This window comes from Erythrolamprus reginae, chromosome 8, assembly GCF_031021105.1.
Source record: "Erythrolamprus reginae isolate rEryReg1 chromosome 8, rEryReg1.hap1, whole genome shotgun sequence".
NCBI lineage: Eukaryota > Metazoa > Chordata > Lepidosauria > Squamata > Dipsadidae > Erythrolamprus > Erythrolamprus reginae.
The window spans coordinates 10,358,249-10,385,594 of NC_091957.1; the positions used below are offsets into that span (position 1 = coordinate 10,358,249).

Here is a 27,346-nt window from a genome sequence, read left to right on the forward strand (position 1 = left end):
CTCTCCTTTCTCCTCTTTCGATAACCTGCAATTATAAGGAATATGAATCTTATGGAGGCCCCCTCAAAATATGTTCCTTGCAAAGATTGAGTTTTAATGCTTGCTCCTCGTTTCTTCAATTTAAGAATATATTGTGTTTTAAGGCCCACTTAGGGGATTTTAAAAAATAATTTTTATTTGGTTATATACATTAAAAAAGACACACACAGAGTAAACAAAACAATACAATAACATATATACATTTATACCTCTAGGGTTATCATACGGTAATTCATATGGATCAATTCATGTTTATACATAAATTAACATAATTCTATACTTTACATTACAATTTCTACCTAATATACAGTATATACTTATAGTAACTTAGAGTTAATGAAATCCTATACTGTATTTATTACTAAGTTAAACACTGATAGATGTATTTTATTTTCTCCTTTCAAGCCAATTGTAGGATACAACTCCAAATTTCATAATACAGTGGTACCTCTATTTAAGAACTTAATTCATTTCATGACCAGGTTCTTAAGTAGAAAACTTCTTAAGTAGAAGCAATTTTTCTCATAGGAATCAATGTAAAAGCAAATAATGCGTGCAAACCCATTAGGAAAGAAATAAACCTCGGAATTTGGGTGGGAGGAGGAGGAGGACGAAGAAGGTCAGGTGGTAGGAAAGGCAAGTAGGATGCTTGGCTGCATAGCTAGAGGTATAACAAGCAGGAAGAGGGAGATTGTGATCCCCTTATACAGAGCGCTGGTGAGACCACATTTGGAGTACTGTGTTCAGTTCTGGAGACCTCACCTACAAAAAGATATTGACAAAATTGAACGGGTCCAAAGACGGGCTACAAGAATGGTGGAAGGTCTTAAGTATAAAACGTATCAGGCAAGACTAAATGAACTCAATCTGTATAGTCTGGAAGACAGAAGGAAAAGGGGGGACATGATCGAAACATTTAAATATGTCAAAGGGTTAAATAGGGTTCAGGAGGGAAGTGTTTTTAATAGGAAAGTGAACACAAGAACAAGGGGACACAATCTGAGGTTAGTTGGGGGAAAGATCAAGGGCAACATGAGAAAATATTATTTTACTGAAAGAGTAGTAGATCCTTGGAACAAACTTCCAGCAGACGTGGTCGGTAAATCCACAGTAACTGAATTTAAACATGCCTGGGATAAACATATATCCATTGTAAGATAAAATACAGGAAATAGTATAAGGGCAGACTAGATGGACCATGAGGTCTTTTTCTGCCGTCAGTCTTCTATGTTTCTGTTTCTAAGAGGAGAAGGACAGTCGCTGCCGAAGGAAGAAGGTGAGGTGAATCAAAAAAATCCAAAACTTAAAGGCTTAAAAAAAAAAGAGGCGGTGAGGAGGAACACGTGCCTCCCATACACCCGGCGCGAGGCTGCCTCCCATACATTGCGCCAGAGAGAGAAACCCAGGGGGAATGGCAGGAAACTGGCCGGGCCTTTGTGCCGCTCTCAAATTTCCTATGAAAGTTTTCCGGGCTCGGGTTCTTAAGTAGAAAATGGTTCTTAAGAAGAGGCCAAAAAACCTTGAACACCCAGTTCTTATCTAGAAAAGTTCTTAAGTAAAGGCGTTCTTAAGTAGAGGTACCACTACTGTATATTCCAAATCCTCCTTTTCATTTAACTCCATTTTCATTTTATTTAGTTCCGCACAATCTAAGATCTTCTTAATTATTATATTTTCAGTTGGTACATCTCCTTCTTTCGTATATTGCGCAAGACTAATTCTCGCTGCTGTAAGGAGGATATGTAACATGAGATATGTAATATTTTCTTTCTACCCTCTGGTCCAGTAGAAATGCTTCGGGTTTCATATTTATTTTTTTGTTTTGTGATTTCTTTCCAACCAAATCTGAATTTTATGCCAAAAATTGTTTAATAACTGGACAAGTCAAGCACCCCTGGTAATGAGATCCATTTTTATGTTGACATTTCCAACAGTTGGGGGGTCAAATTTGAGTACCTTTTGGGGACTTGGGGGGATTTTAACCCATCATGATAGACGGAAAGATGTGCCCGCATGCGCTTCTGACCACAGGAAATTTGGTTGATTATTTGTCTGCTAGTCTTTCTTTCTTTCTTTCTTTCTTTCTTTCTTTCTTTCTTTCTTTCTTTCTTTCTTTCTTTCTTTAGATAGATAGATAGATAGATAGATAGATAGATAGATAGATAGATTTGTATCACAGCAATAATAAAACAATGTACAACAAATCTAATAAATTAAGAAAAAACACTAAAAAACCGATTATTAAAAGCAAACATACACACAAACATACCATGCATAACTTGTATAGGCCTGGGGGGGGAAAGGAATATCTCAATTCCCCCATGCCTGATGGCAGAGGTGGGTTTTAAGGAGTTTACAAAAGGCAAGGAGGGTGGGGGCAGTTCTAATCTCCGGGGGGAGCTGGTTCCAGAGGGTCGGGGCTGCCACAGAGAAGGCTCTTCCCCTGGGTTCCGCCAAACAGCATTGTTTAGTCAACAGGACCCGGAGAAGGCCAACTCTGTGGGACCTAATTGGTCACTGGGATTCGTGCGGCAGAAGGCGGTCCCGGAGATATTCTGGTCCGATGCCATGAAGGGCTTTATAGGTCATAACCCTTATCAGTTCTGTGATACTTAGCTTGCAGCTGTGAGGCAATTCACAGTCCTTCTTCTTTCACAAAGTGAAACACACTTTGCTCTGCTTTAGTTTCAAAGCAGGGAAAAATCAGCACGCAAAAGGTCAAAGTCAGTAAAGCAGTCACGAAACACAACAATCAGATAATCCTCCACAATGGCCAAACCCACAGGCTGCTATTTATAGCAGCCTCACTAAACCACCACAGCCCCACCCAACCACAGGTGGCCTCATTTTCTTTGATAATAATCTCTCAGTTGTTGCTGCCTATGCATCGCTCTCCGCATGCGTGGCTGTATCATTAACTCCTGTTCTGAATCCAAGGAGGAGCTAGATAATTGATCTCCTTCTGAGCTGTCTGCCACACTCTCCTCCTCCCTGTCACTCATGTCTTCTTGGTCAGAGGAGCCTTCATCAGCAGATTCCACTGGGGGCAAAACAGGCCTGCAGCATGTGGATGTCTCCCCCACATCCACAGTCCTTGGGGCAGGAGCTGGGCCAGAGCTAACCACAACACTTATAAAGTGATATTAGCACTTCACGTGATCTTGATTCTATCCCTCTTTTAATATTGGCCTTTTTGGCAGCTGCTGCACATGGCTGGCTCATATTTAAATGGTTGTCCACTAGGGCTTCCTTTTGCAAAAGAAAACTAAGGGCAGGGGTGTGCTGATTATTGCAAAGGGAGCAACAGGAAACCAGGGGAGACAAATGGATGCAACATAGCCAAAAGCCAAGTTCCTTTGCCACCCATTTTGTTCAAGTGCCACCAAAGTAAATTTCCAGTGTGCATCGCCGCTGGATGTGAAAGCGCCGTGTTCGGAAGCTGCCAAGCGTCAACCAGAAGGTGAGAATTCTTCTCAAACCCCTTGAGAATTCTTCTCAAACCCTGCCAAAAATTCTTGCGGCCTGGCATCGCCTTCCAAACGCAGCTGCCATCTGGGTCCCAAAAAGACCCGCGAGAGATGAGCTGGTAGTTCTGCTTTTTAGCAAGGAAGAAAACAAAGGGGCTGAGGGGACATGGCCATTGCCCTAAGAGAGTGGAAGGTCACACTGCAGAGTTGAAACTGCCAAAAAAGTTGAAAGGAGATGATGGAAGGCTCAGGCTGAGCCGTACCCTCTAAGGCAGTGTTTCCCAACCTTGGCAATTTGAAGATATCTGGACTTCAACTCCCAGAATTCACTGGCTGGAGAATTCTGGGAATTTAATTCCAAATATCTTCAAGTTGCCAAGGTTGGGAAACACTGTTCTAATGCAGCGGTTCTCAACCTGTGGGTCACGGCCCCTTTGGGGGGGTCGAACGACCCTTTCTCAGGAGTCCCCTCAAACCATCAGAAAAGTCATATTTCCAATGGTGTTAGGACTAGTGATGGGCGAACCCAACGGTGTTCGGGTTCAGCAAGTTTGGCCGAATTTTAGGCAAAATTCAGCCGACCCCGAACTTGAACCCGAACGGGGAATCCCTCCCATGAAGAGATTCCGGGGGCAGAGCTTTGATGTCACTGGCAGGTTGCTAAGGACGCCAAGATGATCACTTCCTGGATTCCATGGAATCCAGGAAGTGATCACCTTGTCATCCTTAGCAACCTGCCGGTGACGTCAAAGCTCCGAACGCTGAACTCAACCCCGAACTTTGCCCAAAGTTTGGAAAAATTTCGTGTTCGTGTTCGGCATACCAAACACCGCAAAATTTGATACGGACCCGAATTGTGCGGGTTCAGTCCGCCCATCACTAGTTAGGACCTGAGACACCGCTCCTCTAGCCATCGCCAGGAGGCTCTACCCACATGCAAATAGACTACAGTACTGCAATATATATATGTGTGTATGTATGTATACATACATTTTAGTGATTTTAAATTATTAGATTTGTTATACATTGTTTTATTGTTGTTCTGAGCCGCCCGGAGTCTACGGAGAGGGGCGGCATACAAATCAAATAAAAAAATAAGTAAGTAAGTAAGTGTGTGTGTGTGTGTGTGTGTGTGTGTGTAGATTGTTGTGAGTTAGGTTTTTTCCCCGTGTAATATTTTGAGGGCGTTTTGGCGGAATCACATTCGCCATGGATGCCCGCCCCCCCACGCTTTGAGCATGGTTTAAATGTATATTTTAAACGTTACTGTAAACCATACTCAAAGCAGCACAAAGCCAATAACTTCAGCCTGATGATAGCGATTGTGATTCTGCCAAAACACACTCAAAATATACACACACACAGGTCATGTGACTGGCTTAAAGGTGGCCAACTTGACATCACTCGCATCAAGCGTTTGGGTTAGGGTCCTTGGTCTCTCCTCACCTCAAAGAGATACCATTTCCCTCTCTATTTACTATTACTGAACATGCAAAATATACTCTTTAATTCTATGTGTATATGCTGTATGTGTACATACATTTTACACACAGGCACACAAAAATATACATTATCTACCGAACACTGTGTTCAGTTCTGGAGACCTCACCTACAAAACGATATTGACAAAATTGAACGGGTCCAAAGACGGGCTACAAGAATGGTGCAAGGTCTTAAGCATAAAACGTATCAGGAAAGACTTCATGAACTCAATCTGTGTAGTCTGGAGGACAGAAGGAAAAGGGGGGACATGATCGAAACATTTAAATATGTTAAAGAGTTAAATAAGGTCCAGGAAGGAATTGTTTTTAATAGGAAAGTGAACACAAGAACAAGAGGACACAATCGGAAGTTAGTTGGGGGAAAGATCAAAAGCAACATGAGAAAATATTATTTTACTGAAAGTAGTAGATCCTTGGAACAAACTTCCAGCAGACGTGGTTGGTAAATCCACAGGAACTGAATTTAAACATGCCTGGGATAAACATATATCCATTGTAAGATAAAATACAGGAAATAGTCTAAGGGCAGACTAGATGGACCATGAGGTCTTTTTCTGCCGTCAGTCTTCTATGTTTCTATGTTTCTACTCTTTAATTCTATGTATATATGCCGTATGTGTACATACATATTACACACAGGCACACAAAAATATACATTATCTACTAAATAAACTGTATGTGTATGTACACAAACACACGCACCGCTCTTCTAAAATTATACACATTCAACTTAATTTACTGAGATAGGAACAACCACACAGAACCCAGAATAGAAAAAAAGAAAAATAATTCAACATTTTTTCTACCGGTTCTGCGAACCCGATCAAAATTTTTATACTGGTTCTGAGTACTTGACCGTATCCATAGGAGCCCATCCCTGGCTACAGCTCAAGTTTTCTGGCTTGGTTGGCTGGAATTGGGCCAGAGATTAAAACAGAGCTTGTTCCACTCTTTGTAGCCGTTTAACCCACCTTCCCAAGAATAAGCCTTTTATTGAATTTTTCTACAGAGAGGTTAAACTTCCCAGGTGGCAGATCAAACCAGTAAGCCGAGCAGAAACAGGAATTTAACATCCACCCGTCAGCCGGCGGATGATAAAAAGCAGGGTGAAAATAGTCACGTCTTCCTTTAAATGTGACTGCTATTGCTAAAATTGACGAAGATCTTCACAAATCTTCAATCCACCTTGTGATCCTCTAAGGAAACGACAAAAATTGCCTTTGGCCGACAAGATTTGGTTACAACTTGACAAAGGAGGTGTGTAGATGTTCTCCTTTTAAGCACATGATTGCTATCACAGGTGCTCCAGAGACCTCCTAAAAGAGAGGGGTCTTTTTGGGGAGTGGGCTGCTGCCAGACTATGGAACTCCCTGCCACAGGAAATTAAATGCTGAAGTTTTGAGGATGGGAGTGGCAACCAAATTTCTCAGATTTTAATTGGCTCTGATCCCACCATACCGGTTTTTGTCAATGTGCTTTCAAGCTCATCATTTGTTCCCTCCAAAAGACTCACAAAACTCCACTAATTTCTTCCAATTCATTGTTTATTTTATTTTATTATTTATTTTATTATTTTATTTTATTTTATTTTTATTTTATTTTATTTTATTTTATTTTTTTGTTTGTCCAATACACAATACATATTGAAGAGAATAGACATGTAGTAATATATATACTGTATAAAGAAAAGGATAGAAGAAAAGATATAAAAATAGAGGAGAAGATATATGAAAGGAAGAAAAGATATATGAGATAAAGGAGAGACAATTGGACAGGGGACAAAAGGCACATTGGTGCACTTATGTACGCCCCTTACTGACCTCTTAGGAACCTGGAGAGGTCAATCGTGGATAGTCTAAGGAAAAAATGTTGCCGGTTAGGGGTTGAAACTACTGAGTCCGGTAATGAGTTCCACGCTTCGACAACTCGATTGTTAGAGTCATATTTTTTACAGTCAAGTTTGGAGCGGTTAACATTAAGTTTGAATCTGTTGTGTGCTCTTGTGTTGTTGCAGTTGAAGCTGAAGTAGTCATTGACAGGCAGGACGTTGCAGCGTATGATCTTGTGGGCAATACTTAGATCGTGTTTTAGGCGTCGTAGATCTAAGCTTTCTAAACCCAGTATTGCTAGTCTATTTTCGTAGGGTATTCTGTTTTGAGTGGAGGAGTGAAAGGCTCTTCTGGTGAAGTATCTTTGGACATTTTTGAGGGTGTTGATGTCCAAGATGCGGTATGGATTCCAGACAGGTGAGCTGTATTCAAGGATGGGTCTGGCAAAAGTTTTGTAGGCTCTGGTGAGTAGTGTGAGATTGCCAGAGCAGAAGCTGCGTAGGATCAGGTTAACAACTCTAGAAGCCTTTTTGGCGATATTGTTGCAGTGGGCTTTGGCACTTAGGTCATTTGATATTAGAATTCCAAGGTCTTTTACTGAGTGGGGCTTGGCTGTGAGATTATGTTTGTTCAATTTATATATGAGGTATATATTATATTGGGACTACGGTGTGCCTGTCATGGCATCTGGCTAAGGATGATGGGTATTTAACAGCCCATTCCTGGCTCCTAAAAAAACACATACCTATGTAGCTTGTCCGGTCGGGCCACAAACCCTAACTGGACATTGGGGCAGGAAAAAGTGCCAGAGGTTGGAATTTTTTTTCAAAAATCTGCTTGGAGACATAGAAACATAGACGATTGACTGCAAAAAAAGACCTCATGGTCCATCTCGTCTGCCCTTGTACTATTTCCTGTATTTTATCTTAGGATGGAGAGAAAGGATCAAGAGAAACGTGGAATAATTGAAGAATAATATATTGCAACATTATAGAAATATGTATTTACTGTTAGAAATATAGAAGTTGGATGAAAGTAATAAATATTACTAATGCTATTTGTTTTATCTGCGTTAGAAACATAGGGGATTGACAGCAGAAAAAGACCTCATGGTCCACCTAGTCTGCCCTTCTCCTATTTCCTGTATTTTATCTTAGGATGGATATACAGTATGTTTATCCCAGGCATGTTTAAATTCAGTTGCTGTGGATTTACCAACCACGTCAGCTGGAAGTTTGTTCCAAGGATCTACTACTCTTTCAGTCAAATAATATTTTCTCATGTTACTTCTAATCTTTCCCCCAACTAACCTCAGATTGTGCCCCCTTGTTCTTGTGTTCACTTTCCTATTAAAAACACTTCCCTCCTGAACCTTAGTTAACCCTTTAACGTATTTAAATGTTTCGATCCTGTCCCCCCTTTTCCTTCTGTCCTCCAGACTATACGGATTGGGTTCATTAAGTCTTTCCTGATACGTTTTATGCTTAAGACCTTCCACCATTCTTGTAGCCGACATTAAAGATTTTGTAAAGACATTAAAAATGTTAATATTGAATGCACCAGTGTCGAGAATCCAGCCAAGGACAAAACCAAGGATAAACTCTGCATTACGATTAATGCCTGGCAGCGGGCAAAGGATTTAAAGATTGCAATCACTGTACCAAACACAGCAGCTTCAAAGCAGGTGTGACCTGCTTAACAACCACACTGCTTAGCGGGAGTAGTCCAGCCTCTCCCTCCCCCTTGTGGTCCTAAGTCAAGGATTAATCATAGAGTTATCCTTCCATTAAACAAGATCTAAGTATTGCCCACAAGATCATATGCTGCAATGTCCTGCCTGTCAGCGACTACTTCAGCTTCAACCACAACAACACAAGAGCATACAACAGATTTAAACTTAATATTAACCGCTCCAAACTTGACTGTAAAAAATATGACTTCAGTAACCGAGTTGTCGAAGCGTGGAACTCATTACCGGACTCCATAGTGTCATCTCAAAACCCCCAACATTTTACCCTTAGATTATCTACGGTTGACCTATCCAGATTCTTAAGAGGTCAGTAAGGGGCGAGTACAAGTGCACTAGAGTGCCTTCCGTCCCCTGTCCTATTGCTCTCCTATATCTCCTATACCTTTCTTCTATTCCTATATCTCTTCTTCTATTCTTTCATTGATATATTCTATTACTTTATCTTCTTTTCTATTATTTCTTAGATATATTTTACTATGAGTATCTCCTCTATAACCTTCATCATGTATTTTACTATGTGTATATAGATATATACCCACTAAAACCCTCATTGTGTATTGGACTAAATAAGTAAGTAAGTAAGTAAGTAAGTAAGTAAGTAAGTAAGTAAGTAAGTACGTAAGTACGTAAGTAAGTAAGTAAGTAAATAAATAAATAAATAATAAATAAATAAATAAATAAATAAATTTCCCACCTACCCATCCAAGTCGGAGTTAAAGAAGCTTTCTTGGATGAGAAGCAAAAGGTCTTCTTGAAAAAAGCAAACCCATTCGTTCGTTGGTTCGTCCATCGTGTTTGAAGAGGACTTTGACATCTAATGGGTTGAGGGCTGTCTGCCACTGATGGGGTTCTACAGGTACGGTCAGGTACACAGAACCGGTAGAAAAATTTTGGTCAGGTACGCAGAACCAGTAGGAAATAAATTGAATTTTTTTTTCCCCCCCCCCTTCTGGCCTCTGGATCTGTTTTTCCTATCGTAGTCAATGAGGTTGAATGTGTATCATTTTAGAAGACTTGTGCGTGCTTGTGTGTGTACATACACATACAGTTCATATAGTAGATAGTGTCTAGTTTAGTGCGCCTGTGTGTAATATGTACGTACACATATGGCATATAATAGAATTAAACGGTATATTTTGGATATTCGGTAATAGTAAATAGATAGGGAAATTGTGTCTCTTTGAGGCGAGGAGAGGCCAGGCACCCTAACTCAAACCCTTGATGTGAGTGACATCAAGTTGGCCACCTTTAAGCCAGTCAGATGACCTTCCATCCTTCTAAGGTGGGTCAAATGAAGACCCATATTGTTGGGGGCAAGAGGCTGATTCTGTAAACCACTTAGAGAGGGCTGTCTAAATGCTATTGCTTTTCGGTTTTTCTTTCTTTCTTTCTTTCTTTCCTTCTTTCCTATCTTCCATCTTTCTTTCTTTCTTTCTTTCTTTTTTCTTTCTTTATTTCTTTCCTTCCTATCTTCCATTTTTCTCTCTCTCTCTCTCTCTCTTTCTTTCTTTCCTTCCTATCTTCCATCTTTCTTTCTTTCTTTTTCTCTTTCCTTCCTATCTTTCATCTATCTATCTTTCTTTCTTTCTCTCTTTCTTTCCTTCCTATCTTCCACCTTCCTTCCTTCCTTCCTTCCCAGTCTGTAAAAGGCGAAGGGAGGTAACACCCCAAACCCTGGGACAGGTGGCAAAAAAGCCCCCTCCCCCCAAAAGAGGGGTCGGTGGGAAGTGGCTGACTTGGGGGGGTGGATTTTTTTTTAAGTTGCAAATTAGGAACCAGCAGAGATTTTTTTTAAAAGATCAGCATCCTGAGCCCGGCGAAAGGATGCTATGTGTGTGGAGGGGGACCCCCGCCTGCTCTCCCCCCGTACCCCCCCCCACCTTTAGGCTCCGCCCCCACCCCGCCCACTCAGGAGGATGAGGTAATGTGGGAAGCAGCCGCCGGCTGAAGTTAAAGCGCCGCCGCCGCAGAAGCCGGTGTGCGGGATCTCCAGCCGGAACCGAACCATGACGGACCGCTGCAGCCTCTGGAGCGCCTTGTCGGCTGCAGCTTGCTGCTTCTACCGCGGGTCCTTCATGCAAGTGCAGGTGAGGGATGGAAGGAGGATGCATGGGGAAGGGGTCGGCTTGGGACCCTCCCCTTCGCCTGGGCTCACTGCAACAACCCAGATCCCGGGTGGCTTTGCCCCCTCCCACCCACCCCAAAAATCCTTTGCAAACGGAGCCTTGGCACAAAATTGAGGAGGGGGCTGGAGGCGGAGAGGAAGGCGAGGAGGGGTCGCGGGAGCGGTGCCGCCTCCTTGCAAAAGGTCTTGCAAGATCTTGCATTCCCCCTTTGTGTGGCTTGGCAGGAAAGCCGGCGAGCCCCCGGAATTGGGGAGTGGGCGTCGCGCGCGGGACCCGCTGGGTGGGCGGGCGGAGGGGGGATTCCCCCGCTTCCCAGGCCGGCTCAAAAGGCAGGGGCTATTTGGGGTAGGTGGGAGGCAGGGAAGAAATGGGGTAAATCCCACCCGTACTATAGATCCATCCTATGATGAAATAGGAGAAGGGCAGACTAGATGGACCAGGAGGTCTTCTTCTGCCTTCTATGTTTCTAAGGGTTGCTGGCGGGAGTGGGGGAGGGGAGATCCAGGTGGAAGCCCACCTTGGTGGGGGTGAGGGTCTTTCTCCTCGGAGGGCTTTTATTCCTAGACTTCTGGGTTTAATTCTTGGAAGGAAGTGGGAAGGGGCTGGTGGTCCCTCCCTGCATCTTTCAGCATCCTCCAGGGGAAACCTCCATTCGCTCACCCACTCTGTTAAGAAAGAAAGAAAATCCCGGCTCCTTTCGGTGTTCTCCTGTGTGGAGGATCCTTAAGAAGGGCTGGGACTACAGGACCCACTCTCCCCAGCAGGCAGAGAGGTACCTCTTGGAGAAGGTGGGGTTTACACACACACACACACACACGCCCTCGGCCTTCCAGAGGAAGGGGGGTGGGGTAGGGGTGAAAAAAGTGCCTGTAGAGAAGAAGGGGAAGGGGGAGGTTTGCGTTAGGGTAGGGTAGGGTAGAGTAGAATAGAATAGAATAGAATAAAGAAAAATAGAATAGAATAGAATAAAGAAAAAATGGAATGGAATAGAATAGAATAAAAATAGAATTGAATAGAATAGAATAAAGAAAAATAGAATAGAATAGAATAAAGAAAAAATGGAATGGAATAGAATAGAATAGAATAAAAATAGAATTGAATAGAATAGAATAAGGGATAGGATAGAATAGTATAAAGAAAGAATAGAATAGAATAAAGAAAATGGAATAGAATAGAATAAGGGATAGGATAGAATAGAATAAAGAAAAAATAGAATAGAATAAAGAAAATGGAATGGAATAGAATAGAATAAAGAATAGAATAGAATAAAGAAAAATGGAATGGAATAGAATAGAATAGAATAAGGGACAGGATAGGATAGAAGAGAATAAAGAAAGAATAGAATAGAATAAAGAAAAATGGAATGGAATGGAATGGAATAGAATGGAATAAAAAACAGAATAGAATAGAATAAAGAAAAAATAGAATGGAATAGAATAGAATAAAGAAAGAATAGAATAGAATAAATAGAATTCTTTTTGGCCAAGTGTGATTGGACACACAAGGAGTTTGTCTTTACTGCAGATGCTCTCAGTGTACATCAAAGAAAAAGAGACATTCGTCAAGAATCCTGAGCTAGAAAAGCACATACACACCAGATCACATTAACACACGCACACACATGCTCCTGTACAGAAATATGAGGTGGGTGGGGCGGTTTTGCACACCACCGCCACCCAAAATCTCCTGTCACTCTGCCTAGGGAGGACCCGTCATCCTTCTTTGGACAAGGGCTGGTTGCAGAGGTCGTAGGTCAGGACAGGATCGGCCCACACCACACCACCCCAGGGCGGCCAAGCTGAGATTGATGTTTAAACCCACATAGACACACACACACTAACCCCCCCCCTCCCCTCCAAGCCTTTTTTCTTTCTTTTCCTAGATGCAGCGATCTGAGAAAAAATATTGTTCCCTGGAAGGAATTTGCAGGCAGGGAGTCCCTAGGGCAGGCAGGAGCACGAATAATAGAGACAGAAAGGAAAAAGAGGGGCGGGGGGGGAATAGGTTGGACTACAGTTCCCATCACAAACTCGGGCTGTGAGTCTCGTATGTTCAGAAAGGAAGAGAAAGCCTGCAAGCTGTGAAAAGAGAAACATATCCCTTCCATTCTGTCTATCCCTCTTTTACCCATCCATCACACAAAGATAGGTGTTAAAGAGACAAATTGTCACTTGGTGGGGCCAAGGGGAAGAGCCTTCTCTGTGGGGGCCCCTGCCCTCTGGAATCCGTTCCCCACCACCACCAGAGATTCACACTGCCCCTCAAGCTCCTAGCCTATGGTAAGAGTCTTAAGACTCATTTATGTCGCTGGGCTTGGGGCCGATTAGATCTTAGACCCCCCCCAGCCGATGAATGTGATGTCTGGCTGAGGTCGGAATGTGTACGACTGATTTTTAAAATATGAGGGATTTTAGCTTAGTTATTCAGTAAATTAATTGGATGGCTACTGTATTTTTTTTGCTTTTTATTATATGTTGTAACTCGCCGCAAGTCTTCGGAGAGGGCGGCATAGAAATCCAATAGATAGATAGATGGATAGATAGATGGAGGGAGGGAGAGAGAGAGAGAGAGAGAGAAATAGATAGATAGATAAATAGAGAGAGAGAGATACCGTAGATAGAGAGAGAGAGAGAGATACTGTAGGTAGATAGATAGATAGATATAGATAGATAGATAGATAGATAGATAGATAGATAGATAGATAGATAGATATACCGTGGAGAGAGAGAGATACCTTAGATAGATAAACAGATACCACAGAGAGAGAGATACTGTAGATAGATAGAAAGAGACAGATACCGTTGAGAGAGATACCATAGAGAGATAGATAGATAGATAGATAGATAGATAGAGACAGAGAGAAAGAGAGAGAAAGAGATACTGTTGAGAGAGAGAGAGACCATAGATAGATAGATAGATAGATAGATAGATAGATAGATAGGTAGGTAGGTAGGTAGGTAGGTAGGTAGGTAGGTAGGTAGTTGGGTAGTTGGGTAGTTGGGTAGGTAGGTAGGTAGACAGAGAGAGAGAGAGAGAGAGGTGGATACTGTAGATAGTTAGAGAGAGAGAGAGAGATGATAGATAAATGATAAATAGATTATAGAGAGGTAGGTAAATAATAAATTAAACAGGGGGCCAATTGGAAGGACAGAAAAGATACAGCGACAACCCCTGTATATGTGTGTGCCCGCGCGTGTGCGTTTGTGTGTCTTCTCTCCAAATCCATCACTTGTCTATGATGTCATTGGCAATGCAGGACTCCGGGGAAAAAAATAAAAAAATAACCCAGCCCTCCGAAATGTGCACCTTGCCATTCCCTCGGCTGGACTGCAGCTCATCCTCTGTTGAATGACAGCTGTCTCTCTTTTCCCCACCCTTGTCGGTCTCCCCGTTCCTCAGAGGTGGAAGGTTTGTAGAAGGGGCTTCCTCTAAGGCTCCAAAGGGCACACCCACTTATGTTCACGCCCAGCACCCCTTCCTTCTAAGGGGCTCCGGTTTAGATGCAGGGGAAGAGATGCCGGAAAGGAAGAAAAAACAAAATAATCATCGTCATCGTTTAAGGGGGCTGGCGATCACGTCGTTGCCAACCGAGAGAAAGAAGGGGGGGATTATTTCTACGCCCACCTCTTCCTGAATTTTGACGTTTTCTTAGTCATGGAGGGCCAGTGTGTGAAGTAGCCAAATGGGAATTAGTTCAAGAGAAACATCCAAATATACAGGGTGTCTCCAAAAAATGTATACACATTTTAAATAATTATAAATAATTATAATTTTATTATTTGCCACCCCGAGTCTTCGGAGAGGGGTGGCATACAAATCTAATAAATAATAATAATAATAATAATAATAATAATAATAATAATAATAATTATTATTATTATTATTATTATTATAAATGTTTTTATTAAATATATACATTAAAAACAGGGTACAGAAAGGCAAAGGGAATATATATAATGTACATTCTGATATTTATAATTTTCTTATATAGTATAATAGATGGGGAAGGAGAAAAAAGAAAGGGGAGGGGGTTGGGGAAGAAGGGAAAGAGATGTAAATGGAAGGGGGATAGGAAATTGGAACAGAAGAGGAGTAGTAAGAAGAGTGTATAGGGCCAGCGTTAGAGCTGGGGCTTTCATGCTTTGCGGCCTTTGTTTTAAGCACATAGGTGGTTATTATTATTATTATTTCAAAAATGTAAAAATATTTACAAGTATCCTTTTATTGTTTTATTGTTTTTATTTGTTTTCGAAGGTTAGTCTGGCTGTCGTTATTGCGTTCAGGGATTGAATCTGCAAAATAAACACAAACAGTTGAATTATTGGATATTTACAATTATTTAAAAGGAGTTAAAATGCAGTGGGAAAACAAATAAAATGATACTTGTAAATATTTTTACATTTTTGAAATAATAAAATTATAATGAAAACCAAGTTTACAATTATTTGAAATGTGTATACTAAATGTGCTGACTAAATTAGAGGAAAGGGTAGATTGGCCAAACTGGGGCACCACCTAGAATATTTTAAATATTTTGCTACTTTTTTTTTTTTTTTGCTTCCTTGGCTTAGAATCTTAACCGAACAATGTTCTGACCTATAGATCTGGTTTGGAGAACAGGTACAATCCCAGGTATTTGCACAAATACCTGTGTAAGGTATTCCTGCAAAGGCTTCATCTTTGAGATTCGAGGAATAGGAGATAATAGGTTTGGCTGCTTCTATTTACATAGGAATTTATCTTGCCAGCATGAAGAGTTCTGGGTTCCAATTCAGCACCCGTTTTCTCCCATTCTTGGCATTTCTCTCTGGGAATCTTATAGCAATCCCACATCAATCATGTGCGAAAATAGACAATGCCCTCTCCATCTTTTTCACATCTAAGCATATACTACGCTTGAAGTCGATCCAAGAGTCAATCTTGGAAGCCATTTGATTTCTTCTCTCGTATTTGTTTGTTCAGAGAGATTGCTAGGGTTTTTATAATGGGGTTTTACTGGTTTTTAGTACTGAATATTTGACTTTTTAAATATTGTATTGTATTATTTATTGCTGTAAGCCACCCTGAGTCTCTTGGGATTGGGCTGCGTAGAATTAAATTAAATTAATTAAATTATGGATCAGGCAAATCAGATGCCGATTTGCCCGGGAAGAATTTTAATCCAACTTTTTGGGTCTTCTTAAGAGCTCTCCGAATGAAGCTGGACGTCTCACCATTTACCAGGTTTAAAACCCAGTTTTTTTGCTCGGGCAGGTGTTTGTGTGTTGTTAGTTGGGGGAGAGATAAAAGCAACATGAGAAAATATTATTTTACTGAAAGGGTAGTAGATCCTTGGAACCAACTTCCAGCAGACGTGGTAGATAAATCCACAGTAACTGAATTTAAACATGCCTGGGATAAACATATAGAAACATAGAAACATAGAAGTCTGACGGCAGAAAAAGACCTCCTGGTCCATCTAGTCTGCCCTTATACTATTTTCTGTATTTTATCTTAGGATGGATATATGTTTATCCCAGGCATGTTTAAATTCAGTTACTGTGGATTTATCTACAACGTCTGCTGGAAGTTGGTTCCAAGGATCTACTACTCTTTATATATCCATCCAAAGATAAAATACAGAAAATAGTATAAGGGCAGACTAGATGGATCATGAGATCTTTTTCTGCCGTCAGTCTTCTATGTTTCTATGTTTCATTCTTCAATACCCACTTCCCATCTTGGCTTGCTGGAAACCAGCTTGGAAAGTCTGACACTGCAACTGTCATTAAGCACATGTCAGATGCCAAGTGCCCAAAATTTGGATCCTGTAAGCTGTCGGGGGGGGGGGGGGAGGGATGAGGCTGGGATGGTCGTAAGTGCGAGGACCTGTTGCAAGTCAATTAAGCCCCCATTGTCATTGCAGAATAGGGTGTAATTTTAAGCAGCCGAACTTCTTGCATCGGTTTTGATCCCCCTTGTGTATCGATGACTCCATCAGTCATGCGCGATCGGGACTAGTAAGATTTGTTGAAGCTTTCCCGAAACTGAATGTTGGTTGCACCAATCCAGAGCTAAACAATTAGCCAACACAGTTCTAGGCTGCATTAACAAAGGGATAGAATTAAGATCATGCAAAGTGTTAATATCCCAGCGACTGGTTAGGTCCCACAGAGTTGGCCTTCTCTGGGTCCCGTCGACTAAACAATGTCATTTGGCGGGACCCAGGGGAAGAGCCTTCTCTATGGCAGCCCCGACCCTCTGGAACCAGCTCCCCCCAGAGATTAGAACTGCCCCCACCCTCCTTGCCTTTCGTAAACTCCTTAAAACCTACCTCTGCCATCAGGCATGGGAGAATTGAGACATCTCCGCCGGGCCTATACAGTTTATGTATGGTATGTTTGTGTGTATGTTTTTGCTTTTTAATAAGGGGTTTTTGGTGACTTTTAAACTATTAGATTTGTTGTACATTGTTTTATTGTTGTCGTGAGCCGCCCCGAGTCTGCAGAGAGGCGGTGGCATACAAATCTAATAAATAATAATAATAATAATAATAATAATAATAATAATAATAATAATATCACTTTGTAAAGCCTTGGTAAGGCAACACTTGGAATGCTGCAGTTTTAGTTGCCACGATGTAAAAAGGATGTTTGGACTCTAGAAAGAGTGCAGAGAAGAGCAACAAAGATGATTACGCCGCCCCGAGTTTTCGGAGAGGGGCGGCATATAAATCCAATAAAACTTGAAAGTTGATTAGGGGACTGGAGGATAAAACACATGAAGAACGGTTGCAAGAACTGGGCGTGGCTTGTTTACTGAAAAGAAGGACCAGGGGAGACATGATAGAAGTCTTCCAATAGCTCAGGGGTTGCCACAAAGAAGAGGGAGTCAACCTATTCTCCAAAGCACCTGCGGGTAGAACAAGAAGCAATGGGTGGAAACTAAACTAGGAGAGAAGCAACTTGGAACTAAGGAGAAATATCCTGACAGAACAATTGATCAGTGGAACAGCTTGCCTCCAGAAGTTGTGAATGCTCCAACACTGGAAGTTTTTAAGAAGATGTTGAATAACCGTTTGTCTGAAGTGGTGTAGGGTTTCCTGCATAAGCAGGGGGTTGGACTAGAAGACCTCCAGGGTCCCTTCCAACTCTGTTGTTGTTGTTGTTGTTGTTGTTGTTGTTGTTATTATTATTATTATTATTATTATTATTATTATTATTATTAACACCTTAGGGACCCGTGGCCTGACTGTGTCTCCCCATAATTCCTCGGCTCTCCACCTGTTCTTTGGGGCAGAGGGTCTCTCTTTGCACCTGTCAAATGTGTCTGGTGGGCTGCTTTGATGAACTCGGCGTGAACGACTTGGTGTGCGTGTTTCTGTGTGTGTGTGTTTCAGCTGACAGCAGCATCTCTGCTTCTCCCCACCAATGGTAGCGCAGCCGGTCTTTGAAACAATTACATCATTGGCAGCCAATGAGAAGCCAGGGAAGGGATGCAGCATTTAGAGCAAGGGAAGGGATGGAGAAAGAGAGAGAGAGGGAGAAAGAGAGAGAAAGAGAGAAAGAGAGAAACAGAGAGAAAGAGAAACAGAGAAAGAGAGAGAGAAAGAGCAAAACAGAAAGAGAGAAACAGAGAAAGAGAGAGAGGGAGACAGAGAAAGAGAGAGAGAATGGGAGAAAGAGAGAAAGAGGGAGAAAGAGAAAGAGAAAGAGAGAGAAAGAAACAGAATGAGAGAGAGAAAGGGAGAGAGAGAGAGAAACAGAGAAAGAGAGAGAAAAAAGAGAGGGAGAAAGAGAAAGTGGGAGAAAGAGAAAGGGAGAGAGAGAGCGAAACAGAGAAAGAGAGAGAGAAAGAGTGTGAGAAAGACAGAGAGAGAAAGAGTGTGAAATAGAGAGAGAGAGAAAGAAAGACAGACAGACATTTGGGACAGATGCACATCAGATGCAACCCAACTCACGTTAAAAAACAAGCTTAATCAAAAGGAATTTCACAGCCCCCTTGCCCCGGTACCCCCTCCTCCCCCTCCTTCTCCTTTTCCTCCTCCTCTTCCTCCTTTTCCTCCTCCTCCCTCCTTTGGCCTGGGTCAAAGGCAGTTGGGCCCCACGGATTTAAGACATGACATCATTGTCTCTCCTTTCCCTGGGAGAAATGGAGAGGGTGGGATTGTATGCTTAAGGCTCAGGTGTTGGCCAGCCAGGCAAAACTCATCTTTATGCAGGAGGTTTCCTATCTAAATCTGTCATTATTATTCATTACCCCAGCAGGCTTCCCCCGCGGGGGGGGGGGGGGGATTCATTTTAACCCTTAATGGAGTTGTTAAAGCTTTCCGCCACCTCTCGAAGGAAACAGGATCCAATGTTTTCTTCCTCCTGCTTCCCCCCATAACTTACTTTTATCTATCTATCTATCTATCTATCTATCTATCTATCTATCTATCTATCTATCTATCTATCTATCTATCTATCTATCTATCTATTTATTTTGTCCAATACACAATGAGGGTTTTAGTGGGTATATACACATAGTAAAATACATGATGAAGGTTATAGAGGAAATACTCTATATACTAGTAAAATATATCTAAGAAAGAATAGAAAAGAAGATATAGTAATAGAACATATCAATGAAAGAATAGAAGAAGAGATATAGGAATAGAAGAAAGGTAGAGGAGATATAGGAGAGCAATAGGACAGGGCACAGGGAATAGCCCCCCCACCACCAAATGAATCCATCCTTTACACATTTGAACCTGAAAAACGAATGCAGCACAGTTATTATCAGTGTTGGTATCGCTTTATAATGCCCGGATATCACCGCACTTGGGAATACAGTACTTGCATCCAGTTTTGGTCGCCACAATATTTAAAAAGAGGTTGAGAGACATCTAGAACAGTGGTTCTCAACCTTTCTAAGGCCGCGACCCCTTAATACAGTTCCTTGTGTTGTGTGACCCCCCAACCATAAGTCTAGCACCAATTCTCCCAACAGAGCTTTGAGCTGATTGGCAGAAGGTCAGGGAGATGCCCCCCCACTGTACACACCTGATTGGTCGGATTGTAAAAATATGTTCCAAGATGCCAGAATAGAAGCTTTAGTTCCTAATGCCAGGGAAATTTGTCTTTTCCCAGGGTCTCAGGTGACCCCCGTGAAATAGTCATTCGGCCCCCAAAGGGGTCCTGACCCCCAGGTTGAGAACCACTGCTGTAAAAAGAATGCAGAGAAAAGCAACAAGGATGGTTAGGGGACCGGAGGCTAAACCATATGAAGAACGGTTGCAGGAACTGGGTATGTCTAGTTTAACTCTAGTAACTAAGCCTTCCGTCTTTCCAAGGTTGGTAAGATGAAGACCCAGATTGTTGAGGGCAATATTCTGACTCTGAAAACATCTTAGAGGGGGTTGTAAAGCTCTATAAAGTGGTATATAAGTACTATTGCTATTAATGAAAAGAAGGACGAGGGGGGTGGCATGATAACAGTATTCCCGTAATCCTCTTTGTTGCTCTTCTCTGCATTTTTTCTAGAGTCTCAATATCCTTTTTGCATCGTGGCGACCAAAACTGAATGTAGTATTCCAAGTGTCGCCTTACCAAGGTGTTACAAAGTGGCATTAACACTTTGGAGGGGACCTTGGAGGTCTTCTAGTCCAACCTCCTGCTTAGGCAGGAAGCCCTACACTACTTCAGACAGATGGTCATCCAACATCTGCTTAAAAACATCCAGTGTTGGGGCATTCACAACTTCTGGTGGCAAGCTGTTCCACTGATCAACCGTTCTGACTATCAGGAAATTTCTCCTTAGTTCTAAGTTGCTTCTCTCCTTGTTCAGCTTCCACCCATTGCTTCTTGTTCTACCTTCAGGTGCTTTGGAGAATATCTCAACCCCTGAGATATTGGAAAACTGCTATCATGTCTCCCCTGGTCCTTCTTTTCATTAAACTAGACATGTCCAGTTTTTGCAACTGTTCTTCATACGTTTTAGTCTCCAGTCTCCTAATCCTCTTTCTTGCTCTTCTCTGCACTCTTTCTAGAGTCTCAACATCCTTTTTGCATCGTGGCGACCAAAGCTGAACGCAGTATTCCAAGTGTGGCCTTACTAAGGCCTTATAAAGTGGTATTAACACTTCACGTGATCTTGATTCTATCCCTTTGTTGATGCAGCCTAGACTTGTGTTGGCTTTTTTGGCAGCTGCTGCACACAGCTGGCTCCTATTTAAATGGTTGTCCACTAGGTCTCACAGTTACTCCTGTTGAGCAAGGTACCACATATACTGTACCTGTGCGTTTTGTTTTTCTTGCCTAAATGTAGAACCTGACTTTTTTTTTACTCTTGAATTTCATTTTGTTAGATAGCGCCCAATGTTCAAGTTTGTTAAGATCCTTCTGTATTTTGCACCTGTCTTCGGGAGTGTTGGATATTCCTGCCAGTTTGGTATCATTTGCAAATTTGATAAGTTCCCCATCTATCCCTTCGTCCCAGTCCCAAATACATCACCAATATGTTGGAAATGTAAAAAAGAAATCGGAACATTTTATCATTTATGGTGGATTTGCTCGGAGGCAAGGATGTGTTTGTTTGTTTGTTTGTTTGTTTGTTTGTTTATTTATTTATTTTGCCCAATACACAATGAGGGTTTTAGTGGGTATATATCTGTTGTGATTCAGCCTGAGGCTCCTCAGAGACCGGCTACGTCTCTGCTGGATCCATGCCCAGAGGAGGAGGACAGTGAACAGGAGGGGGAGGAACAGGCAGACGGGGGAGAGGAAAGTCAGGAAGAGGATGAGGGAGAGCAGCCTGAGAGCCCCGGGGGGGGGGGGGGGGCTCTCCCCAGCCAGTAGCCTGGACTCATTGGATGAGGAAGCACAGGCTATAATTGACATGAGACAGCGATGTGCAGCTCAGAGACGGGACCAATTAGAAAGGTATTGGCGCCACTGAATTGGCAACAGCTGGGTTTGGGTGTGGTTCTCCTCAGCAGGGTTTAAAAGGCAGGCCAGCCCTTGAAGCCATGTGGAGCGTTATCAACTGGAAGTTCTGTGACCCTCCTTTGCTTCTCGGCATCTCTGATCTTGGCTTGTGGCCTAGAAGTCTGGAAGACTTGGGAGAGGCATATGTTTGTTCTCTCCAGCGTTGTTTTTGACAGCAAGAATCCTGTTTTACTTCATGGCCTTCGTGAAACATCTTTGAAGTTCCAGCGTGTTCCTGTTTGTAAGGACATTTTCTGTTACCTGTGTTTGCTTTGAATTATATAAACTGCCTTTGCTTTTTACCAGTGTGTCTGACTTCTCTTTTTGGGTTGGTGTTTGCTTCTGGAGGGACCCAGACAGAACAATATCTATATACACATAGTAAAATACATGATGAAGGTTATAGAGGAGATACTCATAGTAAAATATATCTAAGAAATAATAGAAAAGAAGATAAAGTAATAGAACATATCAATGAAAGAATAGAAGAAGAGATATAGGAATAGAAGAAAGGTATATGAGATATAGGAAAGCAATAGGACAGGGGACGGAAGGCACTCTAGTGCACTTGTACTCGCCCCTTACTGACCTCTTAGGAATCTGGATAGGTCAGCCGTAGATAATCTAAGGATAAAGTGTTGGGGGTTTGGGGATGACACTATGGAGTACGATAATGAGTTCCACGCTTCGACAACTCGGTTACTGAAGTCGTATTTTTTACAGTCAAGTTTGGAGTGGTTAATATTAAGTTTAAATCTGTTGTGTGCTCTTGTGTTGTTGTGGTTGAAGCTGAAGTCGTCACCGACAGGCAGGACGTTGCAGCATATGATTTTGTGGGCAATACTTAGATCTTGTTTAATAGAATAGGGTAGTTATTTTTTTAAAAAGGAAATTATAAAAGAACAAATTGAGAAGAAACCTGAGCTATTTCTGTCCGGTATTTTCAATAAGGTTTATTTAAAAAGTACATCGGCGTTCCCAGTTTGATAGCAGCTAGTATCTTGTAACTTCATGTGGGGTTTTTTTGCCCAACTGATTGCACTCAATTGAAGAGGCACCGAGACTCGGAAGGGAGTTGGCGGTGTTTGACCTCCTATTCACACCAGCCGTCGGGATGGTGTTAATTTCCCACCTCTTTGTAAATGTGAAGTAAGCGTTTGCACGCACACGCCCGCGGCGGTGCAATCGTTGGCCAACAGGTGGGCATTCATTCCGTGAGCACCCAAGGAGTCTGTGCACTTTTTTCCACTCGGTTGGCTGGCTGTAGGAAGATTGTGAGCCAGGAAACGGTTTTGTCTCCAAAGCGGAGAGAAACCAGAGCCAGGTGAAAAACCCTTAAAATGCTTTCTTAGCTCTGAGTGATGTCATTTCCCCCGCCAATTATCTCCTGTTAAAAACCAGGTGGAAGTTGTGCAGTTGAATTATTGTTGTTGTATAATAGAAATGGTCTTAACGAGGTTGTGGGTTTTAGGGTTGGAGGCAAATATTAGTTTTGCTTTTTACAACATTGCTAAGTCGCCCTACAGTGAAGGGCTGCAAAAAAAATTTACTACCGCACCGTGGGCGTGGCTTATTTTGTGGGTGCCAACCATGTGACCGGGTGGGAGTGGCTTGAAGATCATGTGACAGGGTGGCTTAAAGGTCATGTGACTGGCTTATAGGTGGCCAACTTGACGTCACTCATGTCAAGGGTTTGGGTTTGGATTTGTACTACATTGTTTATAGTTGTTGTGAGCCGCCCCAAGTCTTTGGAGAGGGGCGGCATACAAATCTAATAAATTATTATTATTATTATTATTATTATTATTATTATTATTATTATTATTATTGCGGTGCCTGGCCTCTCCTTGCCTCAAAGAGATACAATTTCCCTCTCTATTTACTATTAACATGCAAAATATTCTATTTAATTCTGTGTATATATGTCATATGTGTACATACATATTACACACAAGCACACAAAAATATACATTATCTACGACATAAAGTATATGTATATGTACACACACACTTCTAAAATTATAAACATTCAACCTCATTTACTGCGATAGGAAAAACATACCCAGAGCCCAGAAGGGGAAAAAATTCAAAATTTATTTATTTATTGTATTTATATGCCGCTCATCCCAAAGCAGACTCAGAGTGGCTAACAAATGGGATAAATACAATAGTGCTAAGAGATAATCAAAATACATAATAAAACCAGCAATGTAATAACAATAAAATAATATCCTAAAAAAGAACCATACACACACAGAGGTCAACCTAATTCCAGGCCTGCCGGAAAAGCCAGGTCTTAAGAGCTTTCTGGAAGACCGGTAGGGAGGAGATCTCTGGAGGCAGTTGATTCCATAGGATCAGAGCCACCACAGAGAAGGCTCTTCCCCGAGGTCCCGCCAACGGGACCTGGACAAGGCCAACTCTGTGGGCTGTTACTGGTCGCAATGAAGTCGGAGGCAGTTCCGTAAAATTTTTCTACCGGTTCTGTGCACCTGACCGTACCTGCGTATCTGACCGTACCCGTAGGAGCCCATCACTGCCCCCCCCTTTCACAACGCAAGGATGTCCTCCATGTCTAAACCCATGCCCGGTATATGATGATACATTTGCAAGCAAAATTCAACTGCAATGGATTTTTTTTGTAAAAAACCCCCACAATTCAGAATAACTAAAATCCCACAGAGGCTGTTTAAAAAAGACCCTCGACTAGCAGCCGATAAAGGAGTTTTGTTTTTTTTTAAGGACAGAAAACAGCGGGTAGATTTCTGTAGGTGAAGCAAAGCAGAAAAGAGCCTTGACTTCACCATCAAAATTGGCTGTCAATCAAGATACCCTCCTGAGATAGCAGCAAGGTCCTTTTTTCTCCTACATGGGGAGCGTTTGCCCCTAGCGGGTCCGTGATCTGGAGAGCAGAGGAGGGAAGCAGCTGCTGCAATAATTGTTCGAGCAAGGTGGAGTGTGTGTGTGTGTGTGTGTGGTAACTTGCTGGTTTTTGCCTGCTGGCAAAATATTGGCTTATCTTCCACCTCTCTTGAGATGCTCAGACCATGTCTGTAATTTTTTTTCTTTTTTTCCCTTCTGAGTTCTGGGTATGTTTTTCCCATCGTAGTAAATGAGGTTGAATATGTATAATTTTAGAAGACCTGTGCGTGCGTGTATGTGTACATACACATACAGTTTATACAGTAGATAATGTATATTTTTGTGTCCCTGTGTGTAAGATGTATGTACACACATGGCCTATATACATAGAATTAAATAGTACATTTTGGATGTTCAGTAATAGTAAATAGATAGGAAATTGTATCGCTTTGAGGCGAGGAGAGGCAAGGCACCCTAACCCAAACCCTTGATATGAGTGACGTCAAGTTGGCCACCTTTAAGCCAGTCACATGACCTTTAAGCCACCCTGGCACATGGTTGTCAGGCCACTCGCACCTGGTCACGTGGCTGGCAAGCCACACAGACAAAATAAGCCACACACTATGTAAAACATAGAAACATAGACGATTGACTGCAGAAAAAGACCTCCTGGTCCATCTGGTCTGCCTTTATACTATTTCCTGTATTTTATCTTAAGATGGATGTAAGTTTATCCCAGGCATGTTTAAATTCAGTTCCTGTGGATTTATCAACCACGTCTGCTGGAAGTTTGTTCCAAGCATCTACTATTCCTTCAGTCAAATAATATTTTCTGATGTTGCTTCTGATCTTTCCCCCAACTAACCTCGGATTGTGCCCCCTTGTCCTTGTGTTCACTTTCCTATTAAAAACATTTCCCTCCTGAATCTTATCTAACCCTTCAACATATTTAAATGTTTCGATCATGTCCCCCCTTTCCCTTCTGTCCTCCAGACCAGTGTTTCCCAACCTTGGCAACTTGAAGATATCTGGACTTCAACTCCCAGAATTCCCCAGCCAGCATTCGCTGGCTGGGGAATTCTGGGAGTTGAAGTCCAAATATCCTCAAGTTGCCACGGTTGGGAAACACTGCTCCAGACTATACAGATTGAGTTCATTAAGTCTTTCCGGGTCAATTTTATGCTTAAGACCTTCCACCATTTTTGTAGCCCGTCTTTGGACCCGTTCAATTTGATCAATATCCTTTTGTAGGTGCAGTCTCCAGAACTGGACACAGTATTATTCCAAATGTGGTCTCACCAGTGCTCTATACAGTGGGATCACAATCTCCCTCTTCCTGCTTGTTATACCTCTAGTACTTCAACAACTCATGTTAGGCGACGGGCCCGTTTCTTTTCTTGGCTGCCTTCCCAGATCCATTCAGGCATTGCTCCCATTTGTGCTGAACCAAAGGCTGGTCTTGCATGGCTTCTTCCCCCTTCTGCTTTGGGGCTACCGGATCGGAACAACGAAGCCGCCACTGAGCAAAGGATTCAATTCAAACACTTTTATACAGCTAAAGATGCTTTGTACAGGCAGGAGCAGATTTTTCAGTTCATGTTGGCAGAGGCCCCACTCAAATTGGCCAAGCGAGAACAAACAGAGAGGCAGAGCTAATTAGCACATTCTTCCTGGAAAAAAGGTCCATAAATCACACACATACCCTTACAGATCTCCAGGTTTCTTTCTTTTCTCATTCATCGGCATCTCTGCATGACTCTTAAAGGAGCCACAGCAGTTTCTCAGCACGGCAGTTGTGGAATTCTAGATCTGAGTCCTCCACCATGATGGATGTTGAAACTCCACACTTCTTTATCCAGAAACCCTCCCTTATATACTGACTGGGTGTGGCCAGCTGTTTCCTAGGGCTATAAATGACTAGACATTATTATTGCTTCATAACTTGTTATAGGTTATTTAATAAGATAGTTAATAGAATATAATAGAGTATAGAGTCTTCGGAGAGGGGCGGCATACAAATCTAATAAATTATTATTATTATTATTATTATTATCATTATTATTATTATATATAATGGAGAATAGTTTCCTTTTGTATCTAATATAGTTAATAACATGGAATATATATTTTGACATCTCACAAATCTACTGCATATTAATAGCATATTAACTACTTGTTTTATTGTTACCATCTAACTATTTAACTATTTAATTATTTAAGTCAACACTTAATTACTATTTAAATTTTCTTACATAGCTAATACAGATATAGATAAGTAACATTGTTTAATAACAATGGACTAGAAGATCTCCAAGGTCCCTCCCAACTCTGTTGTTATTATTATTGTTGTTGTTGTTGTTATTGTGGCATCATCGGTCTGCTGCCTGATTGCAGCTTCCATGAGTTTGCGCAACCTTTTTTTTCTTAAAAGCACCAAGAAAAAGCTTGGCACAACCTGGTTTTCTGCCTCAGAAGTTTAAAAAAAAAGTCACATGGTTTTTGCAACAGTCAAGATAGCACAACGGTCCCCAGAACAAACCAAGTTACTTGTCACTCCAGTTTGCCTTTTAAAAATAAACGGATTCTCTGATCAGGCTGACTTTGAGGAATCAATCCGCTTGTCCTGTTCTTTTTTCCTATTCCTAGTTTTTTTTTAAAAATCAATGTTTTTTCTTTCTTCAAAGTGCTTCTATTTAGGGATGCCAGGAGCCTCGCTTGAGGGTGTGCCTGCCTTCACAGCTCTCCCCTTTTCATGTGGGGTGATTGGCGGCTGTTGTGGTTAGCTCTGGCCCAGCTCCTGCCCCAAGGACTGTGGATGTGGGGGA

The 27,346-nt window shown here is 41.9% G+C and overlaps 1 protein-coding gene across 3 annotated transcripts in view; it reads left to right on the forward strand.

Annotated features, from left to right (window-relative positions):
* SH2D3C (SH2 domain containing 3C) overlaps positions 1-27,346 on the forward strand; it is a 57,930-nt gene that overhangs the window by 14,316 nt on the left and 16,268 nt on the right. The window contains exon 1 of one of the 3 annotated variants that reach the window (XM_070758752.1): positions 10,580-10,674. The exons of the other annotated variants lie outside the window; for them this stretch is intronic. Within the exon in view, the coding sequence (XP_070614853.1) occupies positions 10,594-10,674 (81 nt within the window). The 5' untranslated portion in view covers positions 10,580-10,593. Of the gene's footprint in view, positions 1-10,579; positions 10,675-27,346 lie in introns of those variants that run through there. 3 annotated transcript variants of the gene reach the window in all.